The sequence below is a fragment of the Rhineura floridana genome, chromosome 5 (genome assembly GCF_030035675.1).
Source record: "Rhineura floridana isolate rRhiFlo1 chromosome 5, rRhiFlo1.hap2, whole genome shotgun sequence".
NCBI classification, from domain to species: Eukaryota; Metazoa; Chordata; class Lepidosauria; order Squamata; family Rhineuridae; genus Rhineura; species Rhineura floridana.
In genome coordinates this window covers 52,475,428-52,491,493 of record NC_084484.1, presented here as the reverse complement: position 1 = coordinate 52,491,493, position 16,066 = coordinate 52,475,428, and the positions used below count along the sequence as shown (strand labels likewise).

Below are 16,066 nucleotides of genomic sequence, written 5' to 3'. Positions count from 1 at the left end.
CCGGTCTAGAGAACCACCCACCCACCCAATGCTTCAGTCTTGTCAGTTTATTGGCTCTCATCCAGTCCATTAGGAAGCTCCCTTATACCGAATCAGATAATTGGTCCATCTAATTCAGTATCATCAACACTGACTGGCAGCAGCTCCAGATTTAGACGGGTATCTTCCAGCCCTACCTGGTTTGGATGTCACCTCATTTAGAAGGTAAAGAAGGAAGGCAAGCCTAGGGCTTGCTCCCAATCTTGTCATGCAAGAGGTTGAGAGAGATGCAGTGTCCAAACAGGCCTAGAGTTATGTACTTGTCAAAGTAAAGCAGCAGACCTCACAGGTACAAAACAACTAGCTATATTTTAGGAAATTATTTTCTGCCTTGTACTTTTTTCTGCAGATCAGAAGCCAAAAAGACTAAAGTTAAAAAGAAGACCAACAATCCACAATTTGATGAAGTGTTTTATTTTGAGGTTGGTATTTCACAAGAAGGGATGATAAATTGCAATGCCACGCAATAAGCTCTTGCCACTGGCCCATGTTGTGCTAACTGCAACCTTTTAGAGAGTGTTCAAAATAGAACCCAAAGTATCAAGGACCCAGCTTGTTGTCTGGTGAGGCAGAAGCGTATCACTTTTCCAGGTGAATGGAGTAGAGTTCCTCTGCATAGCTTTCCCCCACCTCCAACTTGGCCCTCTAAACCACTCATCCAGGCTTTGAATTAGTGCTGCTAAGTGAGTGCTTTCTAGACTGTGGTTTTATAGCTTCTCCACCCTGTCGTTCTTGATCAATGGTGGGAGGGTTGTCTCACAGGAAATGTAAAAAGCTTTAAAAGCAATAGCAGCAAGCCATTCAAAATGTGACGGTATTGGTTGCTTGCCAACATGCTGTAACACAAAAGCTCTCTTTCACTTCCATAGAAAGCACTTCCATTCCATTGAAAATGCCTAGAACTTTATGTAATAGGATTTTTAAAAAAGATGAATGAAGATAAAGCAAAGCCTAGCATCATTCAGAACGTTGCCACTCCCATCCACTTTTTTGTCTTGATAGTGATCACAGCAGGAATGCATGCAAACTTTGAACAGAAACCCAATCCAAACCCTGAATGAAGTTTACAATACTCTGTTCCCCCAACTTTTCTATCCTAAAAGAGCTTGTTTTAAAGCATGCTCTATCATGATGTCTGAATAACTCCTCACATTAGCTAGCATGGAATAGCTAACCAAATATGAAGCTGCCTTGTACTGAGTCAGATCATTAATCTGCCTCAGTATTGTATATTCCGGCCCTTCCCCTACCTGGCAGCCTTCAGATATTTTGGAGTCTCTAAGATCAGGAAAGGCGAGTGTACTGTGACAGGCAATGGTTCTACAAGGTCTCAAGCAGGGTAACTTTTCTGGCCTTTCTCTCTAATAGCCTATTAAGTGGAGATCAAGCCTGGGACCTTGTGCATGCAAAGCATCTGATCTAACACTTAGCTACAGGTCTCCCCAAATTCTGACATATGTTACTGAAAGTAGAAGTGCCCAAAGGGGTGAAGCAGAGATGGGGTACCAGTGGCCCTTGTGAGGATCCCTCCTGCTGCCACCTACTGTCAGGTCCCTCCAGTCAGGATCCTGGTTTTTATTTGTTCTCTCACCGGCTCTAGCACAGATCTCGCAAGATCCCACCGCTAGGCAGCACCACCAGCCACTCCCTATTTCACAATATTGCTTTGAGACTTTGCCTTAGTCTCCTTCTGGCTTATTGTTACTTTGTGTCTGGGTGCACTTGCAGGCCACAACCCCCCTGTATCTTTGTGCCAATAAAGCCCTGGGTTGCCCTGGATACTTGATGATACACTATCTCTTCACCGCTGCCACCATTTGATACTGTTTCTCCACCTTGGTAAATACCCTGCCTACCCCTCTGGTATGTGAAAGCCCCAGCCAAGGATCAGGCTTTTGGTAAACCAAGAAAATATTTATTTATAAACACCAGGAAATAACAAGATTACTTAAGTATATTTAACAAGCGTGTGGTTTCATATATTGCGTTACTCTTTATGTTTCTAGTCATATATAATCTGCCTCAATACCAGCCTAATACAATCCATCCCACAGCCAACTCGAACCCACAACAACCGACCACCCGACTCAACCAACAGAACTCTTTCTCAACTGTCATCCTCTCATTATACCTTCAGCCACTCAAACACTCAGCCAATCACAATACAGCATTCTCGCCCATGTACTGTACTCCCCCCTCTCACTCACTCTACTTACCACATTTACCCTACAAAACCTGCACTTACCATATTTACAGTAATATCTACATACAAGGACATCACAGCCCTCCAGATGTTGCTAGACTACAACTGTCATCATCCCTGTTCATTTGCCATGCTGGTTGCGACTGATGAGAGTTATAGTCCAGAAGGTTCTGCAAAAAGGAGATAGTTTGGATCAGGGCTGTGGAGTCGGTACGCCAAACCTCCTCTTCCTCCTCCTCTATTTTTCTACTGTCCGACTCCGACTCCTTCATAAATGGCAAATGTATATCAACTAGTAATAACAAATTTACTATAGTAAAATGGTAGCACAAGGCATCACCACCACGTGAATCATCAGGCTAGATTGATAGAACATAAAATATATATTTTTTGATTAAAATTTCTGAACAAGAAAACTTTCCTAAATTCCTATGAAAATTTTCATTTTGGAGTCGGAGTTGATACATTTCTACCGACTCCGACTCCACCCAAAATTGCTTCCGACTCCACAGCCCTGGTTTGGATGTCTTTAGGCTGATTTGGCCCATCATATGGAGGAGAGCACAACAGAGCCCTCTGCATGCGACCAGCCTGCGAGGAGCAAACCCGTGGCTCCATCTTTTAGTTAGAACTGTCACCACTCTGATTATAACTCTCTAAGCTAGTGGGTTGGAGGGAAACCTACAGCCTTTCAGCTTGTATCGTAGGAATTGAAGAACTGCCAGCAAACTTTCTCCAGCTGTGGCTAGACATAAGAATGTCTGTCCTCTCCTGATACCCTGTTAGTCCAAACCTGGGAGCAGTTGCTGGAGCAGTCTGGCTTGTGGGAGATAGAACACAATGATAAAATAACCACCAGTGTCCAGTATTCCAAAAACAATTATATTTTTTTAAAAGTAATAATTAAGGGAGGGAGGGAAATAAGAGTACACAGTAAAATAAAAAACACAAAATTGGCATCTAGCAAGCCTAACAATTGAACAAGTTCATTTTATATGCCTGGAGTATACACTGTTTTTCAAAGCATTCCAATGAAGAAAAAAAATCTACTAACTCACCTATATCTGGTGACACAGAGGTGGATGGGGGAGCCCAAATAACAAGAGGAGAACCTGGGACAGCATGAGGCAGGTCATATATGCAGAAAATCTTCAGAGATGGGTGTTTAGGACAATTACGGTTTTGCAAACATAGGGGAAGAGGTGTTAAGTGGAAAGCTCTCCTCTTGGGTTCCAGTCACACAGATTTAACTAAGAGAAAACACTGCTATGTATTTGGCCAGGGGTGGGGGAGTGGGAGTTCTTGAGATAGGCCTATCCAGTCTTCGAGCAATAGAGGTTTTGGTCTAAGGAAAATTGTGGATGGACAGATAGGTGTTTGTGCAAGCCATTGTGACAGAGAGCAATAGCATACTGGTTCCTCACTACCCCCCCCCCGATATATGGACACCACATTCATCAGCCTTGCTGATCAGACACCACGTTTATCATCCATTTTGCAGATAGCATGAAGTTTGCGTACGCAAGTAAAATCCAATGCATGGAGACCTCAGTCACACAGTTGATTGCCAGATATTTTCCAGGAAATCACTGTGTGATTGAGGCCTATACATGTTGTATTTTATATGTGTAGGCTGACTTTGATGTGCTATGTCAGCATGGATGTCAGGAGCAGGAGGACAAGCATGACTTCACTCTGCTCCATGCAATAGGTTGGATCAGGCTTCAAATATTGTCTGAACCAGCCCCACTCCTGGTTCTTTGACCTGACAAGTTAAAAGTAACTTCCAGAGTTTGTACTTGCAAAAGAACCACCATGTGATACGTTCATCTCTGCACAGAGGGTAGGAGTTAAAGTCTGACAAATGCCTAAATCAGGGTAGCCACACATCTGTGGCCCTCAATATTGTTGCAGTACAGATCCCATCATCGTGTCTGAGGCTGTTGGGAGTTTTGTCTTGGCATCTTTGTCCAGGCTGTGTTCAGAACTAGGTATGGTGAAGATAACAGGCAAGTTGGTACTTGGAGCAAGAGACTACATTGTCCCAAGAAATTGTCTTGGGGACCCAAGGATAGCTGTCTCTCCAGCCTCAGAGACTTGAATTGGTAGATTATACCAAAATGTGGAAGGCTAACACCAATTTTAAGCTAATGAAATCAGATATACCCTGGCTCTGCCCTCTGTAATAGTGTGAATGTATTCAAAATGAGATTAATTCTGTAAATGGCTGAGGAGAAGTTTTACAAAACAGTTCAATAATGATGCTGAAATGGCTCGGTCTATTGAATTACTGTGCTCTCTGACTCTAAGGTGCATTTAAGTTAAACACATAATTAAGGACTCTTTGTTTCCTGTGATTCTACTTCCCATCATTTTCACGAATTGCTGGAATTACCTTTTAAAAGACTGCTTGTGTGGCTTTGTATTTGGAACAGTATTTTCTTTGCCTGTCTTGATTTTTTTTAAAAATGCAGTTAGACCACTGCTAATATATTAAATTTATATTTTAAAACGTATCATAAAGTTACTCTTTTGTGGGAATGAAAACTTCTGACCCACAGAAACATTTTTCTGTTTTACAACAGGGAGGAGCCTTTGAATATATCCATATCTTGCTTGCAAGTACAGTGTACGCTGTGGTTACTGCTGGGTGGGGTACTGTGGTGGTAGTTTCTGTGCCATAGACTGGTTAGAACGGAAAACCTCAAAGCTTTTGTTGCTGCAATCATGTTATGAGAAAGATTTATATATTTATAGATAACCTCAATGTTAAAATAGCTTCCTCCTGTGCTTTACATATGCAGCTGCCTGCACACTATTAGAAATAGTGCATTTCTATTGTGAAGACAGAACGCTCATTGTGAAGTAGGCTTTGCTCATATGCTCAGAACATCTCTATTAACAAATTACAAATTATTTACCCATTTGTGACATACAGAACAACATTCTATGCTTTAGCTGAAAGGAAATTTCTAATAGAAAGAACCAGCATAGCATTGTAGGAGACATCTAAGAGTTCTAAGAGGGTTTTTTTCCAGTTAGTTTAACTTTAGCTTAAATTGGGTTCTTTATTGTATTGGGTAAAAGTTTTTAGTATAATTATACTGTATTTTAACTTTTCTCTTATTTCATTGGAAATTTTACACTGGAGCTTTATTTTTAAAATTGTCAAGGCCCAATGGCTAACAGAATACGTTTGTTGATTATGACGGCTACTGAAGGGTATTTACTAAGTTACAGTCCCATAGACCCAGGCTGTGAGTATATCTGAAGCATCACTACATCTCTGGAAAAAGGCATAGAATGTTGCTTGTAATCCTTCAGCAAAAAGTATAGATTCCTTGCTTGATACCCAACTAAGTCATACTCTAAGTAGATACATTGAAATCAGTGGACTGAAATTATTTAAGGTCATTTATTTCAGTGAGCCTACTCTGAATTTGACTAAGGTTGGATGTGTGGCATAGTGGTTAGAGTGTTGGACTGTGACCTGGGAGATCAGGGTTCGAATCCCCACACAGCCATGAAGCTCACTGGGTGACCTTGGGCCAGTCACTGCCTCTCAGCCTCAGTGGAAGGCAATGACCACCTCTGAATACTGCTTACCATGAAAACCCTATTCATACGGTCGCCATAAGTCAGGATCGACTTGAAGGCAGTCCAAGTTTGCTATGGATGTTGGCAGGTAAGACAAACTAGCCAGTGTATAAGAAAGTTTTACTTTCTTACATGCCTTTGGTTTAATACTTTGTTTCCACTGTGTTCCCTTCACCTCCCTTGGTTTTTCAGAATCTCAGCCTCAAGTCACTTGAAAACATGCCATTCTTGATTTAACACAGATAAGAGTGGAATGGTAGTTTGGAACACAACTTCATGTAACTAAGGCAGGCAGGCATGGAGCTATACCAGTTCAGTTTTTTACTGTTACACATCTCCAGAAATTCTTTTCCACCTAGTTTCTGAATTAAATGGTTGGGTAGTGGCAACTGTTTGTGACATCACAACAATATATTGGTACCATGGTAGACTAGAATTACAACTACTGTTAAAATTAAGAAAATATATGTGCAATCTTTTGGGGGGGGTTGTACTCTGCATTAATTGGTAAGAAGTGTAACTTTCTAGTTTCTTTGTTTCAATTTCTAAATAAAAGGAACATATGCTGGATTTTTGTTTTTCCTCATTTCTGCACAAATCATTCGTGGTAGATTTCTACTAGATTTTAAATCTCTGTCAAAGAGGACTGGGTGCCACATCACTTTGTTAGCAAGACTCCTCTGTAGACATGTGTTTCACATTCACACATTCTGCAAGTCTTGTGAATTAGGATCTTTAGACATTGGCAATAGTGCGTCTCGGCAGATTTACCCAGTAACCTACACTCATACAGATCTTAAACATGGGGATATTTACTGAGCATATACACACAAAATCAAAATATACACATTTAACACTTCAGTGGGGAATAGCTCAGTACTAATACATATCTATTGACATGAATGGGGATAGCTCAATAACAATATATGTGAGGGACTTAGCTACATAAACCTAATCATAACTAAACTTACATACACACTCAGCATACAAACACACGAAGGAGCAAGCGCTCAAGGCATAAGAGGAGATGGGGCGGGGAGTTGACTTCAGCACAACTGAGGAAGGTACACTAGCATGCCCTTTCTCTCTCTCTGGGCTCACTTTGCAAATTAGGCCTCAGTCATGTGCAGCTGGGCAGGGCGGACCAGAGCACGGCTTCTAAAACAGTCACACACACACAGTCAAAGATAGGCAGAGGGAGCAGATGTGGAGGGAAGGGACCTCCAGACGACAGGATAGAGAGCGAGATATACCTTTCCCAGTCCTGATGGGCAATCTAGAAATAGAACTGGAGCACGTTGAGACTCCTGGGTAACACAGGGAAACAGCAGATGCAGCAGGCAGGGGTCATGAAATGGCTTCTTGGATCTCTGCTTTGCCTAGCAAAGATCCAGAGCAAAACAGGAAAAGTAGTGGAACCCTGACAAGAGCTTTTGAAGCAGCTTCAGCAAGCTGGGACCTCTGTTGCAACAGGCAGGGGTCCAGAGATAGTGAAGGAAAAACGGGAAAGTCATACTCCTGGGTTCTGGCTGGCTAAGTGATTCAGCAGGCAATTTCAGGTAGAGTGATATTCAGCAGGATGGGTGACCCAAGATCCAGAGCTCAGAACAGCAGGTGATTTCATATTTGAACTGGGCAACCAGCAACTAGAACCCAGAACCCCCCAAACTCCCTAAACCTGGCTCTAGGAGTCCAGTTTTTCTACCTTTATGAACAAAAGCCTCAAAGGGGAATGCAGAATGGATTGGATCAGGCAGGTGTCCTTCCTTAATTTCCATACCTATTATGAGTCCTATGGTCAGGGTGGTGGGCTTTTGTTTTGTGAAGACAGGTAGCGGCATTCACCTTTTAGCTAGCTTGATAAGGTTTGAACAATGGGCTCCTCTCTTGAGGGCCAAAATTTTACAATTACTTTTGGGATTGCGTTGGTTGGATTGCCAAAGGTCACGTCCTGTGCATATCTGGCATCATCCTCTCCATGAAATGACAGACTTAATTCTTTTAGCTACTTTTCCCCTCAGGTGTCAAGGAGCATATTTTTGCAAAATGAACCAAACTGAAGCCGTTTTAAAAATCATATAGACCATGTTGGGGTGGAGTGTCTCTCAGATTTATAGGCTCGTAGCCACCTGCCAACATCTTAGCCTGCATTCCTATACTCATTTAACTGGGAATAAGTCCTGTTGAACTCCCAGTGGGGCTAAAAAGGTGCTGGCATTCATAGCTTGATAAAAGTGCCATGGGTGTCAGCACAAAATGGCTGCCACAAGCAGCAAAAAAAAAAAAAGGTGCAGGCACTCTGTACCCTGTATATAGGATTGCACTGTAAATAAGTGAATAACTGCAAAGATAGGCATAGTAATCAGATTTCCCAAATCAGACACTGTATTAATATTTTCAGGTTTAGTAGAAATTACTGTAAGGCAGTTGTAGATCTGAGGTCACAGACCCTACTTTTTCTTCTCGCCACCAGATTTTTAATGGAACATCAAGTATGGCTGATTGAACACAGCTGCTTTCGTAGTTTAAACTGGAAAAAAGTAATATACGCTTCAGTATGTTTGTTTAGAAACTTATTTCTCTGCTATAAGCTTTTGCATATAGTGCAACAATAGTGGCTTTACATCTGTGAAACTAGTGCAATGTGTAATCTCATTGAGCTTCCCTATATGTAGTGACACTTTAATGAGATTCTTGTTAACTAGTAAGAGCTTGCTATCTTAACATTTCTTTTCTGCACTAGGTTACCAGACCCTGCAGCTATAACAAGAAATCTCATTTTGATATTGAAGATGCTGATGAAGTTGACAAGATGGAAATCAGGTAAATTTGTTCTATAGACACGTGCTTGCACACACAGGCACTCCATGCCCATAGCTCAAATGTGATATTTGCACAACGGAGAATAAGGGTTATCCAGAAATTGTGAGTGATCCCTACTCAGCCATATGACATCCTTTGTGACCTTCAAAGGCCATTTGTTCTCATTTTCTCTTTCACTTTCGCTCCCTCTTCATATTTCTTATCTGCTTATGTGCTAGGAAAAGGAGAGCACTATTACTTTGTCTCCCAGTAACTTAATTTTCTGAGCATCGTGCACTGAATATTTTCAATGGTGAGGCGCTTGTACTCATTCCCTAGACTCCAATACGATTATATTGGAAACCCAGTGAATGGGTTCAAGCCCCACAACAGCATGCAATATAGTGAGAGCTATGGCTGATGCTGGCACCTCTTACAATAAAATAAATAGTATTTTTAGGGTCTAGCACTGAGAGGAGAAACACTGGGAAGAGTGGCTGAAGCCACCATTGTCTTCAGTCCCTCATAATGCCTCTGGGTAAGATTGCTGCTAGGTTGGATGAATGGCCCAGAAACATTGTAGGTTGAATGAAGATGGCAGCAGCTGCAGTCGACTGGCCTAGTGCTTCTAACCCCCAGGTAACAGTGCTGAGAGGAGTACCAGATTGGCAGAGCTGCTGCTCCTTTCAGTGCTGCCACCCAGTGCCATCTCCCATTCCTGCTCCTGTCTCTACCCTGTTCCGACCACTCAGTAAGCTCACTGAGAAGACCCTGCTAGGATGGTTCTTCAGGGGCTAGCAAGTCAAAGTGGTTCAGGGAGGGAGACAGGGCCCCCTCAAACCTGGCACCAGTCCTTAGTGAGTTCCTACCATTCTTGATGTAATACAGAGACAGAGAAATGTTGAAAGGTAATTTGGAACCCAACCTGATGTTAATAAGTAAGGTGTTCATCAGTTCTGTTCTTGACTTTGTTACAAAATCCCTAGGTAAAATACCCTCTTCGTGGGGTATTTGAATTTAAATTTTTGGGAGATAATATTTGATTTCTCCAAGACTATGTGATTTCTCTTCCATATGCATCCCTTAATATGAGGTAAAGTAGGATTTTAGGGATGTAGGCATTCAGAAATGGCTTGCCAGGTAGGGTAGAGCTGCTATTTATTAATTTATTATTTATTTATTATTTGATTTATATCCTGCCCTTCCTCCCAGCACAAGCCCAGGGTGGCAAACAAAAGCATTAAAAACACTTTAAAACATCATAAAACAGACCTTAAAATACATTAAAACAAAACAACTTTAAAAACATTTTTTTAAAAGCTTTAAAGCCGTCTTTTAAAAAAGGCTTAAAAACGTATTTTTTTAAAAAAAAAGTTTTTTAAAAAAAAATATTAAAAATTCCAACACAGATACAGACTGAGATAAGGTCTCTACTTAAAAGGCTTGTTGAAAGAGAAAAGTCTTCAATGGGCACCAAAAAGATAACAGCGATGGTGCCTGCCTAATATTTAAGGGGAGGGAATTCCACAGGGTAGGTAGGTGCTGCCACACTAAAGGTCCGTTTCCTATGTTGTGCGGAATGGACCTCCTGATAAGATGGTATCTGCAGGAGGCCCTCACCTGCAGAGCGCAGTGATCGACTGGGTATATAAGGGGTAAGACGGTCTTTCAGGTATCCTGGTCCCAAGCTGTATAGGGCTTTGTACACCAAAACATATACACCTCGAACTTGGCCCGATAGCAAATGGGCAGCCAGTGCAATTGCTAACTTCCTGACAAGTAGGATGCTGTTGCATACCAGGAAGGTAGGCTGACACTGTGCAAATGCACCAGAAGGAGCACCAGATTGGCTCTGCCAGGAAATAGCCAGGAAGCAGCATAAAAGCTCTGCCCCACCCAGCAAGCCACTTCTGTAGACATTGATACTTAGGGAAGTCCATAAAATCTTTTCAGACCATTATGTTGTGATTTTTTTAAGAGTGTGTGTGTGCTATTTTTATATTTGCAGTTTTCTGCATGTGTCCATCATAGAAAAGGGAAGCAAGCAATGGGTTGTATCCAAAGGAGTGCCAAGCAGCGCATCCTGTCAGCGCAAGGATTTCTGCTTGCAAAATGGGACTTCCCCCTCTTCCCCCACACCCTTCCTAAATCTTTTTTAAGGAGTTCCTCTGACCCTCAAGAGCAGATTTGGGGAGAGTGTGACACATGCACAGGGGAAGGAGGGAGGGAGTCCCATTGCATAAACAAAAATCCTTGCACAAGTGGGACACATTTGTTGGATGCGAGTGTGTGGTCCTGTGTCTTGTATAGACAGCTTCTGACCCAGGCTGTGAGTCAAGAGTAAAGGGCCTGACCCTACTATTTCTAACAGCCCAGAAAATGTGAGGCCAGGTTCCCTGTTCTGAGTCGTTGCACAGGAACGCATTCTTCCCTCTTGTATGTACCCACTTACACGATGGGCTCAAGACATTCAATACCTGAATGTGGGGACTTGGTAAAAGAACACTGCTTTGCTGTTTTGGAACATGAAAACATAGGAAACTGCCATATAACAAATCAGATCATTGGTCTATCTTGTTCAGTATTGTTTATTCTGGCTGGCAGCAGCTCTCCAGGGTTTCAGACAAGGGTCATTCCCAGCCCTACCTGGAGATATCAGGGACTGAACCTGTTATGTCCTCTACCATTGAGCTACATGCCCAGTGTAAGCCCCCAACTTGCTGCAGCTAAGGAACATCTATTGCTGTTTTCCAGTGCACCGAACTATGTGAATAGAATAGAAAGAACTTTCTAGTGCTTTGATTATGGCTAAACCAAAATGGAGGAATAAAGTAATCAACATGACTTCATTATTCAGTGTATCTACATAAGCTGACTGCAGCTGTCCATGACCACCGTTCAAATATTGGTGTGACCCGTTGTTAGGTAGCTCATTGTCTGTTGCTGTGGTTTTCCAGTAGAGAAAGAGTCGGGGAAGGTGATCAGACTGGTTAAACCCAGTTAGATAGTAGTGTCACCATCACGTCAAAGGTTGTTTCTTTATCTTGGAACCTGATTGATGAATGTGTTCTACTTTTTTCCATAAAGGTTGTTTTAATTATCTTTATATGAGAGTATCATATAAACTCCTGAAAAGACTCCTTCATCATATTTAAGAGCAACATATGGCAGATCTGAGTCTCTTTAGGATTGTAAAGGTGTATTTGCATAGAGGTTTATTAAATGATCAGGCATAATAAATAAGGAAACCCATAGGCAGTTGTTTGGGTTAGAGCAAACTGCCAGTTTTTGCTTTATGTTGTCTTTAAATAATGGGAAGTTCCATTTTGTAAATGTTCATTCAGTGAATTGGATTCCTCTTGAGTGTTGATTTACTTTGAACCTACTATTCTTTTTTAAGCTTTTCAGCTCCCATCAGTGGAAGTCAAGCAAAGTGACAAGTGAATGTCTGTTATCTCCTGGCAGGAGGTTGGCCATTAAGAATAATGATGACAAAAGTTAAATAGGCAGCATGGCATAGTGGATCTAGAGGTGCTGGGACCAAGGAGACCTGGACTTGGAACCCTTCTCCCCCACGCCCTGCCCACCAGCAGTGAAATGTGCAGAGAGGCTTTGGGCCAGTCCTTTTCTCATCCTTAACCGGCTTCGCTGTGAGGATAAAATTGTGAGGATAAAATAGGATTGCTTCCAAAATGCCCTGAACTCCTTGTAGGAGGGATGCAAACATGCTTACTTAATTAAACTTAATTGCAATGGGTTTCTGCTTCCTTCTTTCTCAACCCATCTAGCAAGAGAGGAAACTTGCACTCTGATTTCCACCATTTTTATCTTATCTGGGATGACTCATACTAAAATGATGTCTGGGTAAAAATGCTAAAGAGTTTCTCCTGAATTAAGTTAATTAGTAGTAGTATGTTTATTTGCGGTCAAAGACCCGTCCTGTTGCAGGCATATAGTACAAGCCAAGTAAAATAAAGTAAAAACAATAGGGGATAAAAGCGGTACATTTTGTCTGTTGGGTTTTGATATACATATAGATACAAATTAACTAGATAACACTTCAGTTCGTACCAATTGCGCAGCATATATAAAATTAGCAACCTTAGAAGTAAGTGCTCTATTTGTTCCTGATAAAAAATAACGGACCACATTATCCGGAGCCAACGAAGGGCTGCTTTCCATTATGGCAGATAGAAACTTGCGTCGTATGTGTTCATAAATAGGGCAATTAATCAAAACATGGGTAAGTGTTTCAATGTTACCCTTCCCACAAGGGCGCAAGCGGTGTTCATAGGGAATTCCTTGATACCTCCCTGTCAGTAAAGCAGACTGAAGAGAGTTAAATCTGGCCTTAGTAAAAGCCAGACGTAATTTTGGAACAGTAAGGAAGTCCAAATAAGGGGCGTAGATGAAGGGCTCAAATTTTAGATTAAAATGAATGGGAGAGCATGTTTTTGTAGCCATAAATATGGCATTTTGTAAATCTATATCTTTGAGGCGAGACCGTATTTCACTTTTAGCTGAAGTAGGGGTATGTGTTGCTAGATATTCTACGGAAAGGCCAATCGAAGAAAGTTTGCTCTTAAATTTTAAATTCCAACTTGAAGTGAATAAATCTCTCCAAAGATATATTAAATAACCCGGGGTTTTTTCGTAGGATAGTCTAGCCCAATAGTTTGTGGCCGTCAGCCACGCTTGGCATTCAATAGAAGGCAGATCGCATTCTAATCTCAGAGCTGCCGCCGGAGCACATCTTAATGCCCCCAATATTCAACGTAAAAATAGAGAAAGAACAGCTTCAACTGATGAATTAAAAGCATGAATCCACAGTGGCACACCAAAAAGTAACTGTGGAGTAATTTTTGCTTGGAACACCTGGATTGCTGCAGGTACGTAACGCCCCCCTTTGTAGAAAAGATAACGGAGAATGTTTTTTACGGAGTTTCGGGCCTTCCGAACAGCAATCCATATATGGGTGGCCCAGTTTAACGTCGAGTGGAAGGTGAGACCTAAATATTTGTACTGCGAAACCAGATCTATTTGTTGTCCATTTACTGTCCAAGTACTGGAAATTTTACATCTAGAAAATACTAATATTTTAGTTTTGGAATAGTTTATGGTTAGTTGATTTTGAGTGCAATAGGCCATAAATACTCGCAGTAAACGTTTGAGGCCCACCTTGGAGAGGGAAAGGAGGGCAGCATCATCCGCATACAGAAGCAGGGGACAAGGTTGAACATCGATTTTAGGAGAATGATAGTCCCTGGCTAAACAACTTGAGTTTAGATCATTGAGGTATAGGTTGAACAAAAGAGGGGCTAAAATGCATCCCTGTCTTACTCCCTTCCTGATGGGAATTGGGTTTGTTAAGCCTCCTTCACAACCACAACGGACCCGCAGTGACGTACGTTGATGAAGGTTATAAATCAGGAAAAGTAACCTCTTATCAATTTAAGATTTTATTAGTTTACTCCATAGACGATCCCTAGGAATGGAGTCGAATGCAGATTTTAAGTCTACGAATGCGACATACAGGCCATTTCCCCTGTAGCTCATATATTTTTCTGCTAAAAAGTTTAGCAGAAGGCAGTGGTCAAGGACCGAACTTCCTTTTCTTAAGTTAATTGTGAACTTTATCTTTTATCCTCCTTTATTGTTCAACAGAACAGGCACACCTGAGGTATTTCTATTTGAGCACTCTAGTGACTCTTCAATATATGACTTCCTTTAAAGTAATTTTCTTTTATGTTTTGTTAGTAAAATGAGGCTTTAATTGTAGCCAACTCCTACTACACAGTTGTATTTATATATCATAAAACAAATCAGTCATGTAGTGGAACAGTGCTTGCCACTTGTCATATGGTTGCTGTTTTGTTCTTAACCTATTTTTAAAACTGTTTTTATTGAAAAGGAAAACTTTTTTCATACAATGTTAATAGGGAAGAAAAAGAATAACATATAAAAATATAACAACTACAACATTTTAGGGAAGGGACAGACGGTATACCACTCCCCACATTTGCAGGTAACGCTAAGCCAAGGTTTGCTCTTGGCTGCAGATTGTGGTGAATAAGAAGAGAACTTAGCCACAATCCCAGGTTCAGTTGGTACGCTCAGCCAAACCTTGGCTTAGTTGCTGTGCTGCACTGTGCTAAAAGGACCAGGGAGGAGGAAAATGAAATGCAAACTCCTGTCCAGAAGCCAGCACATTTGCACGGTCCCGTAAGCCATAGTTTAGCTTACTGTGGCATGCAGACCAGGCTGTTAAGGACTGCTTACACCATAAGCACATCTGACCAAAATTACATATATCTGTCTTGGTAAACCTTTCACCAGTGCCTCTTTTTATTTATTTTTATTTTTTCTACAAATGAGTTGAATGGTTCCCAATCATCCATAAGTATCTGAATCAGCTTGCTTATTATTACAGGCATAAATTTGTCTTGTTAATTTGTTCATTAACTCTAGTAGGAGAAACTTAACTCTTCCACAGTTTTGAGCCTCACTGCCACCAAAAGAGAGATAACAAAGATCCTGTGTGCAGTGTCTTGAAGTTCCTGACCAAAAATAATCAATAGCGCCAATATAAGCTATAGGTCGGGAATGGGGAACCTGTGACTCTCCAGATGTTGCTGAACTCAAACTCCCAGCATCTTTGGCTTTTGCCATTCCAGGAGATGCTGATGGGAGTTGGTGTCCAACAACATTGGGGAAAGGGGTCCACATTTTTCCCATCCCTGCTGTAGGTGTGAAACCACAGTATGTAATTTTATTAATTTCATCAAGAACTTTTCTTTAGACCCCATTGATGGCATTGCATTCCTACCACACATGAAAATCTGTTCATTTGTTTTCAGTGTCATGAACCTGCCCTGGTTCAGTCCCAGGACTCAATTCCCAATTCAGGGCAATTGATCCTGGCAAGGCACAACCCGTGCCTCCCTTACCAGGGCTGAGTAAGTCCAGGGTCTCGGGGGGTCTTAGATCCTTTACTTTTTGGGAAGCGGGGTCCCTATGTCTAGTGTCCTACAAACCAATCAGCATGAAAGGGGAATATGTTAGCCACTAAGAATCTTCTAACTTGCTTCCTTGTCCTTTCCTGCTGATTGGAGTCAGTCAGAGTGAAAGGAGGTGAGTCAGCCATGGAGAAGACTCTTCTCAATAGCTAACACTCTCCCCTTTCATGCTGATTGGCTCCTGTGGACATCTGTTGTTGTGGGGGAAGGCATTAAAAGGATCTCATTCTCAACCCAGCAACAAAAGAAAAAAAATGGGGAGGGTGTGGCTGTGACCATCATGAAGGGACCCTGCACTTCTGAATTTGCCACTACATTTCTGAATGTGGGTTATAGAGACAGTGGATTGATACAGTGCTCATCCTGTTTTTCTAGTGCCTGTTTAGCCTCTGTCATCCCAAGCTCCTTT

The 16,066-nt window shown here is 41.6% G+C and overlaps 1 protein-coding gene across 1 annotated transcript in view; it reads left to right on the top strand.

Annotated features, from left to right (window-relative positions):
- Positions 1-16,066, top strand: part of RASA3 (RAS p21 protein activator 3) — a 196,939-nt gene that overhangs the window by 144,222 nt on the left and 36,651 nt on the right. Inside the window, exons 7-8 of the mRNA XM_061626726.1 lie at positions 389-461; positions 8,583-8,662. Coding sequence (XP_061482710.1) covers positions 389-461; positions 8,583-8,662 — 153 coding nt within the window. The remainder of the gene's footprint in view (positions 1-388; positions 462-8,582; positions 8,663-16,066) is intronic.